We start from the raw sequence: 12,294 nt of genomic DNA on the forward strand, positions 1-12,294 counted from the left end.
CCTGTTGGAGATAAAGGCATGAGTGAGTTTTTGTAAATCATGTTTTGACATAAGACCTCTAAGTTTCTTCTGATATTCAGAAGAGCTAGCTTTACAGTAAGTTTAGAGGGTGTAGCAGATTCATGTTGATATGTAACATACTTTAAATTAGAAAGTTTAACAACTTTCTCTGAAAAATGCTTCTGGTTTACTCCGTAAGCTAGATGCACTCGATTCCTTCTATTTCTGATCAACACTTTGGATATACTGTAGTTGACTACCATTTCAATGTAATGTAGGCTAAATTACTTCTGAGCTAATCTGAGCTGTTTTTATTACATTACTGTTTTGGTCAACAACAACTTGGGTGTGAGATAAAAGGTATACTTGTACCAACGCTCATTGCTGGGTTTTAAATTAAAGCTCCACTATGTACCAGTTTTTACATTAAAGGTCCACTATGCAATGTGTTGTTTACATTGGTCCAGTCTCACTAATTCATACAGTGGATTTCTATGAGGGCTACTGAACATGCCCCCATCATTTCCTATCAAATAAAATGTTTGCCATTTGCCATTTATTAAGCGTATAAAATGTGTCATACATAGCATTCTTCTTTTCCTTAGCTCATTTGGTTCAAAGGTACCAAGGTGTAGGCCTATAGTCTTGTCAAAGGGGGAATTTATTAGAATGTTTTGCTTTCCAATTCAGATGCAAAACAATAACTACTCTTACATTTAGTCATTTAGCAGACGCTTTTGTCCAAAACTCTTCTTACCCGTTTCAGCTATGCAGTAATAGTTCAAGTATAAACTACTCACATTTGTGAATGGAAAATATAGGCAATGGTGGTGAAGCCGGGTAAATTGTGTGAACCCAATTTCAGTGAAGAGGAGCTCTCTAGAACAGGGGTCCCCAACCTTTTTTGCACCACGGACCGGTTTAATGTAGGCATTATTTTCACGGACCGGCAGATAAATACAGCAAAAATAAAATAACGCGACCGGCATAAAAACGAATGTTAAGTGCATGAAAAATACAACTCACCATTGTACTGACTTGTACTTTATCCTATAAAGCAGTGGTTCTCAAAGTGGGGGGCGGGGGGCGCGCAATGTCACAGACGGAGAAAAAAAGTTCTTAAGGGCTTAATTTGTGAGAAACCGTGGCGATTGCGTTCATGTCAATTCTACAGTCATCCTTAAATAATTATTATTTAAAAATAAAAAATAGGAGAATATTTTAATCATTAACAATTACGTTTCATATTTAAATTCATGATTCTAAGAGGCATCGTAATGTTCTAAAAAAGCACTACACGAACACTGCAAATATAACTGAATAAATAAATAAGCATTAAACTCAATCGCGTGGATATAGCCATATTGGAATAGAATGGACACATCTACATTCTGCAACAGTATACCTCCACCTCTGCACTGGTGAAGTTAGGTCCGCTTTGACATGATTTTGATCAGTCTGAAGTTGATTTCGCGTTGCTGTGGAGTCTGTGGATGGTGCACACGTCTCTTCAGGCCTTTTCCCCTTCGCAAAGAAGCTCTCCAAGGACGTTTGTTTCTTACTAATTTTCGCTAGTTTGCTGGTTTATTTTTTGAGTAACGTATCACGTGACCGAGACAAGCGTCTTGACGTGTCAAGAGGCACAGGCGAATGTTACGTCGGGGAAAATCCGATCGTTTTTCAAAATAAAACACCTTTCAGACTCTAATAATTAATACAACGGAAATTATATAAATTATTTATTCTTTCTTTGCGGCCCGGTAGGAAATGCCTCACGGACCGGTACCGGGCCGCGGCCCGGTGGTTGGGGACCACTGCTCTAGAAGTCAGAGGTGTACAACCACTACCTATGTGGGCAATCATCATCTCCTGTAAATCTGATGTCAGTGGAAGAGCAAGTGACATCCAGTCTCTCCACAGTCTACGTGCATCTACACCTGTCGAGGTAATACCTGGCAGTTCCTAAGGAATTTATTTTCAAATTGAACAGTAGCCTAAATAATTATAAAAAACGGCAACAAAACATGCGTTGTTTGGTTTATTCAAATGTTTATTGTATATTTTTGCCATTGTATGCAGTGAGAGGACCAAGCCAGGCAGTGTCCTCATCTCCAGAGCAGACCAGCGGTGGGTAGGCCATACACTGCTGTTCAGAGTGTTCCATCTGAGAAGAGTGAAATGCAGATAGCCTGCTGAGGAGTCCGTGGAACGTGAGTCTGCAGAGCAACACCCAGATGACCCAGCAACAGAATATCGGCGCTTGATACAAATGAAAGAGGAGAGACTGGCAGAGAAGAGAGAAGAAAGGGAGCACCAACAGCAGATGCCACTCTAAGTTCAGTTCATGCTCACAAATAAAATGTCTTGTTATTTGTCTTATGTTATCTAGTGTTAACTACTGCATTGTAATTGATGTTGTTGAATAAAATGCTTGTCAACAAACATTTGGCACACTTGAATGCACTTCCCTTTGGTGGGTGTTCTTCAGCCACTAGCATGTTCTCTATGGGCTGGTTGTCAGATACAGCTGGAGAATTTCCTCTCTGATGCCATATTGTGGAGCATGCAGCACACAACAGAAACACAGCACACCATCTCAGGGCTTAATAACATGCAGCCAACTGATTCGACCAGGCACCATAAACAACTTTTCAAAATGTGTTTTTAGTGACTGCATGCACATGACTATACCGCTCTCAGTTTTCGTTGGTGGGGTTGGAGTATGGGGTCATCAGCCACAGCAGAAAAGGATATACTCTGTCTCCTGTGTACAAGAACGATTAGGATCCGTACAAATGGCTGAAAATAGCTTCTCAAATGAGGTTGTTGGCATTGATTGCCAGCCGTCCTCATAATCAAGTTCTGCCATCCTTTGCCATAATGAGAAGCCAAAATAAATGAGTCATGGGCTGAGCCTGGGAATTTTGACACTCAAAATGCACATGTAAGGATCACACACAACTTGCATGGTGATGCTGCGCATGCTTTTTCGGCTCCTGTACCTGTTTTTGTTAGCAGGAGGAGCTCTGATTGCAACATGAGTGTAATCAATGGCCCCTGCATCATCTGGGAAACCGGCAACCAGATAGGAATTTCCTTCTATTCTTTTGGACATGTGTTTCAGGACATTTCATGAATTAATTGATGTAGTACAGCATTTAATTAACAAACCGTGTCAAACACGACTGAGACATGTTCACCACATCACCAGCCACCCTCTAAAATGACGAAGATCCAAGAACGATCAAGATGCAAGAACAGAGCACTGGTGGTTTTGAGGACTGGTAGGAAAGCCGTCTGTGCAGGAATATGCACAGGTGGATGATGGCTTCACGGTCAAGATGAAATCACTGGATGCACTGTGCGTCAGTTAGCCCCAGTATATCCAAACAAGGTTGGAATACTCATGACTGTTTCCTTTGTGCTTGGCGAGCTGTTCTCCATCTTTCCCACTCTCTCAGGACCACAAGCAAATGCAAAGCAGGCATTTTGGTTTGGATTTATACTCATTTAAATTGATATTTCTGTTTCATTCTAATTGAAATAATTATTTACCAGGTTTGTTCACAACACCTAGTCAAACTTTTTTCTTCTGTTTAACAGTATAGGGATGCAAGAAATGTTACTGTAGTTTAAAAAAGACACACCAATATCAAAATGATATAACATGATTTACATGTTACATTGTATAATAATTTATACCACCGACTTAAAGGCAATATGGTGTTTTGCCATGTAGTGGTGCTTGACTTCTGCAGGCCTCTGAAGCGCTAGGCTGCAATCAAGGGCAGAATACACATGAATGATACTGACATAAGAGATGCCCAAAGCACATAACTGCCCTCGTAGTGTGCAAATCATATAGGCACACGTAGGCAGAAAGGGCGGCTTATGGCAGCATAACTAAGGGATACTGCATGCTGGTCCAGCACCACCTTGAGGATGGTCTAAAGCTGACTATGCCAACTACGTCTGGCAGGCCGATAGAGACAACAGCAAAGGCAGCCCTTTCCACCAGAGGATCTGCAATGAGTGCTGGACCTCCACACACCATTTCGCACTATGGGGAGTAATAAAGAGGAAAGTTATAAGTGTAAACTAAAAGTAGAGAGGGTGTCCGCTTCTCATCTAGAGGAAGAAAGATTATTATGAAGCAGCGGTTCCCAAACTCAAGAATGCCGCGGCCCAATTTGAAAATCTTCTTCTTTTGTTGAATAAGGACAGGCGGACAAGAGTCGCAGTTTTGAGCGAGAGCCTTATTGTTTTTATTGTCAGGGAGACGAGAGTGACACACCTACACGCACACACACACTCACACACACACACACACACACACACACACACACACACACACACACAGCAGATACGAAACAAACACAGAACACACAATTACGTCCAGGGTTGCAACACCTAATATAAACTGAACAATTCAATGTGAATGTGGGCCTACAGCAATGCAGTGCAAATTAATAATCCATCCACATAACAATTTGTAAAGAAACAAACGTAAGAAATTAAGTGCCAATAGTGCATTGCGTCACCTACAACTTACCTCACGAGAAGGGTGATGTTGCTGCATAGCAGCTGTCAAAGTCTTGATGTCTGGCTGAATCGACGTCAGCTTTAGGCGGAGATCAGGCCCAATATCGAGTTTATTCCTGTACTTTGTCTTTAAAGCCACAAGTGCTGAAAATCCATTTTCACACAGATAAGTGGTAGCAAAAGGCATCAGAAACATTAATGCCTTGTTAGACAGATCAGTATATTCCGAGTAAACATGCATCCAGAAATGTGCCAAATGTTTCCGTGTGAAGATCAGTTTCAAAGCAGTATCACAAGATAACTCCACAAGGCTGTCCTCCTCCCTGGAACTGAGACCTGCGATGGCATCCTCATTATGGGGCCAAATGGATTCTGTATCCAGATGTGTTGCTCGCTGAGCACAGGGAAGTATTCCAGGAGCTGCCTCCTCAGAGTTTGCAGGTGCTCTCTGATGGCACCTTCCACGGAGGTCGGGATCTGCCTCTCGTCTTTATTGAGAAATTCACACAGAATGTCAAAGGACTCATAGTTGTTCTGAACTACTCTTCTGTCCCATAGCTCGAGCTTCCTTATTGTGGCTTCTATCTTACTGTGGACATGAAACATGGTCACTGCTTTTCCTTGGAGGGATAGTTTGAGTCCATTGAGTACCCGAAAATGTCGGCCAAATACGCCAACTTACAAAGCCACTTGAAGTCACAGAATTGATCTGACAATTCAAACCGGGAGTCCACAAAAAATATCCTGACTTCGTCACGCAGTTCAAAAAGTCGGGTGAGCACCTTACCACGTGAAAGCCACCGGACTTCAGGCTCTATTGTAATATTTGACACTCTTAGAATTATGAGAAGGCCTGCATTTTGAGATCGAATGGTTCTTGATGGGCAGTATGGCAGTTGTAAATCCCAAAACAGGTAGTCCAGAGCTAAGCCACTCAAGGCTTAGCATGTGAGGAGGAGCATTTTGAAGTAAATTCTACTTTTGACAGCTTTGTATCAGCTGGAGGCTCTGTTACTGCATCCGGACAGTAAAGCATTGCAGTAGTCAATTGTTGTAGTGCCAAATGCATGGATTCGTTTTTCTGCATCATGGAAGGACTTTCTTGACTTTGGCAATATTACGCCGGGGAAAGAAGGATGTTTTCGAGATATGTTTAAGGTGAGTGTTGAGATAAATGTCCTGATAGATCATTACACCAAGATCCTTAACACTTGGATTGGTTGACAGTGAGAGGCCATGAAGTACAAGTTGGCCTCCCAAATGTTTAGGGCCTACAACCATAACTTCTGTTTTGTCTGAGTTCAGAAGCAAGAAGTTGTTTGTCATCCAGACTATAACATCTTTAAGGCAGGTGTCAGTCTTAATTAGTGATATTATTTAATCTGGCTTCATGGACGTTCATGGAAGTTGAGTATCATGAGCACAGGAATAAAATTTGATGCCATGCTTCCTTATTGCAGGGCCTAAAAGTGTCATGAACAAAGAGAAGAGTAGGGGTCCAAATACAGAGCCTTGGGAGACTATAATTTACCTTTGTATGACGAGATGATTCATTATGGGAAAGGTCAGGAATTTAGCAGACGCTTTTATCCAAAGCAACATAAAGACAACCTGCACAGATCAGGACCAGCGAACCTGGGTCAACCACTTACAAAGCGGTGACCCTAACCACAGCACCATCACGCTCCATTACTAACTGGCGACGGTCAGAGAGGTAAGACCTGAGCCAGGTGTGCATGATCTTTGATGCCTACATGGTACCCAAGTCTCTGTAGTAGCATATGATGGTCTATAATGTCGAAAGCAGTGCTAAGATCTAGAAGGACTAGTATTGAAACATCCCTTATCAGATGCAATATTTTGGTCATTAACAACTTTGACTAGGGCTTTATTTGATTGGTGCTGCGATTAGGAATTGATTCTTTAATCAGCTTGGGCAAATACCCCCTTGCTTTGTGGCTTTGCGTGGGCGTTAGTAACGTTCAGATGCACCTTCACTTTAAGACCGCTAGCTTGCTAGCCATATATCTTCGGTGTACCATAGGACGCTTCTAGTTTGTATCAATGACACGACCCCTCCGGTAATCTATTGGCTAGTCAATGGGAAATGTGCTGATTGGGTAGTCAGTAAGCAACGTGCTGATTGGCTAGTCATCTCAGGTGTAAAAACAGTGCCAGAATTAGTACTCGTGAATTGAGTTCTTGTAAGCTTGTAATTTCAGTGTCACTGTGAAATTACAGTGTGAAATTTGTGTTTCTGTCAAAAAACTTTTAACATGAGCAAATTATATCTGAGTGCAAAACTTTTTCACACATGCACAAAATATTTCCTGAACGAAAAACTTTACTACACATCAAAATATTTTTGTCACTACATTTATCCTCTACAAGGTTAACATCCTGCCTTGACTCGCCTCTTTAAAAACAAACTGGCACCCCATATGACAGACTTTTCTAACTTTCTATTTTAACAGTAATACTACAATTTACTGAAATGCATTTGGTGCATTTCATTTAAGCAACATTTACCAACCACTAGATGATGGTTAATCATTTCACAATGCTAGTTGCCCAATTCAATTTCTGGGATGTGCGCCCCAGCTTTGGGTTTTATGATTAACTGGAAAAAACGTAGGTTCTAATTGATTTGAGGCCAATGATCGACAGAGTCAGTAGGAGTATAGAAGTACAACCACCCGTTAAGCATACATACATACAATACATACATATACTTCCCTGACAGTTATTACATATACACATGTTTTAAACTCATCTTTTTATTTAATACAATTTTTTTATTTACTACAATTAATATATAATTGTTAATATAATTAAGGAGTTCATCACCATTTAATCATGTAATGATTAATGTTTTACTATTTTCAATTTCCTTGATTTTAAAACTTAAAACACGTGTACTCTAACCTTAATGAACCGGCGTCTTATGTTCCCAAATGCTTCATAAGTGGTGATATAGAAATGATGATGTCACACAGTGGCAAACATTTGACTGTTCTGGAGGGTGTTGCAAGAGGTCCTGCACCCCACTGACCTGATAAACACTGGACGAGGGATTACTGAGTCATAGAAGAGGCTGGCCATCAGCAAATATTAACCTGCCTACAAACAAGTCCATGGCATTCATTACTTGATGCGTTACATGTCACAATGAAAACAACTTTATTGCTGTTCTGCAGTCTTCTGTGTGTCGCCACCTCACAGATAGACCGAAATGGAGGTAAGGAGATTTATTCAGCTCTGTCTGTCAGTCAGTCACTACAGAATGTCTGTAAGACTGTGCTGTGAAGCAGACGCCTTAGACTGATTGAGCCATCCTTCTTGTGGCTTTGACAGTGTGCACTGAGCCATTCCCAGTGGTGAGCAATGCAGAGGTGTCTGAGGAGTACAGGAAGCCCAACTACACCGATGGCAGCCTGCTGCCCTTCTCGTGTGTATTAGGTTATGTGCCGGCAGGACGAATCGTGTACTCTTGCTCCAGGACCAAATGGGAAAGAGTCCGCAGGGGGAAGTGCCTTCGTGAGTAAACATGGTTGCTTCTCCATCGACCTTCCAGAATGTGTCTGCCTATACGTGTCTATGGTCTTTGAAACGTGTAATATCTGCTGTACTTTCTTTTTGACATGATTGTTTACAGCTAAACCATGTGAACTACCAGAAGACATGCAATATGGGAGTTACGACTTAGTTGAAGGAACTGACCTAGTGTTTGGAACAGTGATCAAGTACACCTGCGACAAGGGGTGAGTCTTGTTTCTCCAAATCTTTTTTTCATGTCAAAGGAAAGTGCTGATGTTGCGTCCATTTTGAACAATCTGCCAAATGTATCCACATCTTACTCACTGTAAGTGTAGGGTAGCATGTAGGGTTTAACTAAGTATCTGTGCTTTCATTAACTTAACCTAAACCCTAAACCCATATTTTCTAATAAAAATATGACAATGAACAGAACCCTTATGTAAACTATGTCTTGGGTTTGTTTACTGATGGATGTCTCACTCTTTAAAGAAACGAGCTGGAAGGAAATGGATATACTTAGGAACATGTTTTAATGGAACAAATCTCAATGTCTTCCACACTTAAGAGAGTCACTGCTTTTCGTTTCCCATCATCGGATATCAACATCCAATCACAATGATCAAATACCAACATACAAAATTATTATTATTTATACATTCTATACTATACTGTTCAGAACAGACCAGTAAATGCTCAAGTTTACACTTGTTGATCTTGATTTAGCTACCAAATGATGAGTCAATTTGACAGAAGAGTGTGTATGCTTGATGGATGGAGCAACAGTTTACCAGTTTGTGAAGGTAAGTGAAGATTCGATATTTATGTCTGACCTAAATGTCAAGGTAAGGAATGGAGATAATATATATAGACCTGTAGAGCGGCAGATAAGCACTTCCATCAATTGCAATGGCAGTTTTCTGGAGACAGCAATGAAAGGTATACTTTTAACCATGATCTAGGTTGTTTACCTTGTTGTACAAAATTCAGTTTGATTCTGTACTACACCATGCTGTCATGAAGTGCGTAAGTAAATTTAAGGTAGTGATTTAGCTTTAATCAGACAGTTGTGCCTAATTTGAATAGATAAATGAATAGACAAGCAAGCCTGAACACTGTACAAGTCTGAACACTGCACAAGCCTGAACAGTGTACAAGCCTGAACACTCTACAAGCCTGAAGAGTGTACAAGCCTGAAGAGTGTACAAGCCTGAATAGTGCATATATGTTCTATCCTGACTTATAGCTGTAATTAGAGTCTTCCAGGAGGACTCAAGCTGTTTGCTTGTTTGCTGTAATCTCTCAGTTCTCACCTGTGAGTTGGGGGAAACTGACTCCAGTGTCACCATGAGCAGAGGAGATTCAGCTAATGGAGAACCTGGTAAATATGGAGAGACACTCCACTTCACATGTGCCCAAGACGGGATGAGCATAAGAGGGGAGAGGGAGGTGACTTGCACATCTAGTGGAGAATGGAGTGCGCCGTTTCCCAGATGTGAAGGTAATGACCACTGTCTCATTGAAAGATAACTATCACAAAGAAAAGAAAAGGACTGAGGAAAAGCGCTTGAGAACCAATGTACCCTGTACATCACTTATTCATAGCAATTACTTGTGCACGTGAAGAAATCCATACCAGTGTTTGTGTAAGAGGCCTACCCACTGGGCATACGGAACAAAACTACATTTCACTTGTATTCATTCAAACATGGTCTTTAAGGAAGTGCAAGTGGTATCCTGTTTGGAAAATGGACAGTGGAGCAGAACTTTCCAGAAATGCGTTAGGGATTATTTGTCAACAGTCACTGTTCGGCAGTGTAAAGTTTGTTTAGAATCAGCATACTTCACAAATTGTTTCATCTGTGAATGTACAACCACTAACATGTATGCCTATGCCTTGCCACCCCGACTTCCTTTGTTTTTCTCTAAAGTAAAACCCAATAAGTCATGTGGTCCACCACCATCAGTCCCATTCGCAGATATAGTTGGCACATCACGCCAAGAGTACAAGCATGGGGACTGGGTGAAGTTCAAATGCAAATCTTACTACATTTTGCAGGCTCATGAGTCGACGCAGTGTATAAATGGACGATGGTCCAACACAATTATGCAACAGGTGGGGGCGCTGGTGCCGCCACTTAACTACTACTCTGAGGAGCAAACCGTATCCCCCCCAAAGAGATGTCAGAGAGAGATAAGGTTTAAAAAAAAAGATATAGTGTTTTATTAAATAATTAAAAAGAAGAGTCTCTAATGCCGGGTCGCCTCAAGAGGCTCCTGCAGGGGGGGTTTAAGAGACTAGGGTGCTGGTGACGAGATGGCAGGGGAATGGGGCAGTGAGGGGTTAGTCCGTGGCACGGCGGTTGTTCCCAGTGCCTCTTACAGGGGGGCTGGGGCAGTCGGAGTCGGAGGTGGGCGGCAGTTGCTTGTTTCCTCCAGCAGGGGTACTGGGGCAGCGGGCAGCTAGTCAGAGGTGGGCGGCAGTTGCTTGTTTCCTCCAGCAGGGGGACTGGGGAAGCAGGCAGATAGTCGGAGGTGGGCTGTAGTTGCTTCTTTCCTCCAGCAGGGGGACGGGGGGAGCAGGTAGCTAGTCAGAGGTGGGCGGCAGTTGCTCGTTTCCTCGAGCAGGCGGTCCTGAACAGTGGGAGGCTAGTGAGTGGTAAGTAAGAGGTTATAAGGCACACTCTGCCCTCGCAGATGCACAGGTTACTAATGTAGCCTACCCAGGCTACGTGCAGCCGGCTACCCGGAACTGTAGCATGAGAGAGAGTAAACACTACAAATATTGAAGGCACTTCGTGTATACACTCCAAACGAAACAAGGCTCTCTCGAGGTGGGCACTTCACACAGTGACACTGCACACCATGGCACTTCACACAATGGCACATCAAACCATGTCAATTCAGACAGTGGACTGCAGTGACCAAGCAAGGAACAGTCCAGCAGTAGTCTCCACGATTGGCTGGGTAGGACAACAATGTGTGCGAGGAGAGCGGGTGGATGGCCAAAGACCCAGGGAACACTCAGCAGCGTTCCGAAGTAGCTGCAGCTCAGGTGCAGCCTGCAATCGTGAGCTCCAAACTAGGCAGGGCGGAAGGCTACTTAGCTTAACGATGTGAGGGACGTTCTCTACTCCTATAGCCTTCAGGACTTCCACAACGGACACGGCTAGAGCTTTTGTGAAGTCCAGCTCTGGCAGAATGCCGGTTTGACATTATCTCCGTTAGGCAGTTTGCCTGGTTTGTCGTTCGTTTGGTACTGGGCGCCGTCCTCTCTTCGAATCCCCTCTCTTCGAATCCTTGTTTCTGCCATACTGACGGTTACCTGGTGTATAAAAGCACTCCCACTCATACGGTTAACCAATTGCCAGCTTAGTTATTTCCTGCTGTACACCTGAAGCTAGTTTGCCTGCTGAAATCAATGGATGGATGACGATTAGGCTCTTTGTTTACACTAGCCTCAGGGTGTGGCATTCAAAATGATAAATCTGCTTTGAACAGAAATGTCAACACATGAAAGGTACAGAAGAAGTACTGTGTGTTCTTAAAAAAGTAGAAATGTTTTTTGATCCCAAAGGCACACAGTCATGTGTTTGTATTGTGTTTCTTGTCTAGAAAAGGTTAAATGGAATGAAGGGGAATTCTGAGAAACACTGTCTAGCATTTAATTGTTTTAAGTCTACAACAATAATTAGAATAGAATTAGAAAGAATATTCTTCTTTTAAAATGTAAATTACGCGATACATCCACTAAACAGACCACACGGTTAACAAAAAATAAGTAGCACAAATAATAAGGAAACCTTTTCTTTTTAATTGAAAGATACTGAGCACTTTATTTTAGAGCATTTAACTACTACTGAGCTGGTCTATGGAGCATCTCCTACGATCACCTACTGGCAACCAGGAAGAAGTGGTAATCTCTTTTATAGAGATATGGCTCCTCCTTCCTTTTACTGTCTGTCACGGCCTTGTTCATCCAATCAGAATTGGTTATGCCAAATGGGGTTTTGTCCTTCACGTCTTCACTGGCCTAGCTATTTAATGGGTTCTTCCTTGGCCCATGCTACATCCCTCCAACAAGTTTCATGAAAATCGACCAAATAGTTTCTGTGTAATCCTGCTGACAGACAAACAAACCAACAAACAGTAATGACATACATAACCTCCATGGCAGAAGTAGTAAGACCAACCTTTCTGCAGTCCCTGTCTATTCCC

General features: G+C 42.2%; 1 protein-coding gene across 1 annotated transcript in view; it reads left to right on the top strand.

The window, feature by feature from the left end:
* The first annotated feature begins 7,565 nt into the window (after positions 1–7,565).
* cfhl1 (complement factor H like 1) overlaps positions 7,566–12,294 on the top strand; it is a 31,228-nt gene continuing 26,499 nt past the window's right edge. Inside the window, exons 1-5 of the mRNA XM_031575461.2 lie at positions 7,566–7,780; positions 7,897–8,079; positions 8,198–8,303; positions 8,803–8,879; positions 9,383–9,577. Coding sequence (XP_031431321.1) covers positions 7,711–7,780; positions 7,897–8,079; positions 8,198–8,303; positions 8,803–8,879; positions 9,383–9,577 — 631 coding nt within the window. The 5' untranslated portion in view covers positions 7,566–7,710. The remainder of the gene's footprint in view (positions 7,781–7,896; positions 8,080–8,197; positions 8,304–8,802; positions 8,880–9,382; positions 9,578–12,294) is intronic.

Source organism: Clupea harengus, chromosome 10 (assembly GCF_900700415.2).
Source record: "Clupea harengus chromosome 10, Ch_v2.0.2, whole genome shotgun sequence".
NCBI lineage: Eukaryota > Metazoa > Chordata > Actinopteri > Clupeiformes > Clupeidae > Clupea > Clupea harengus.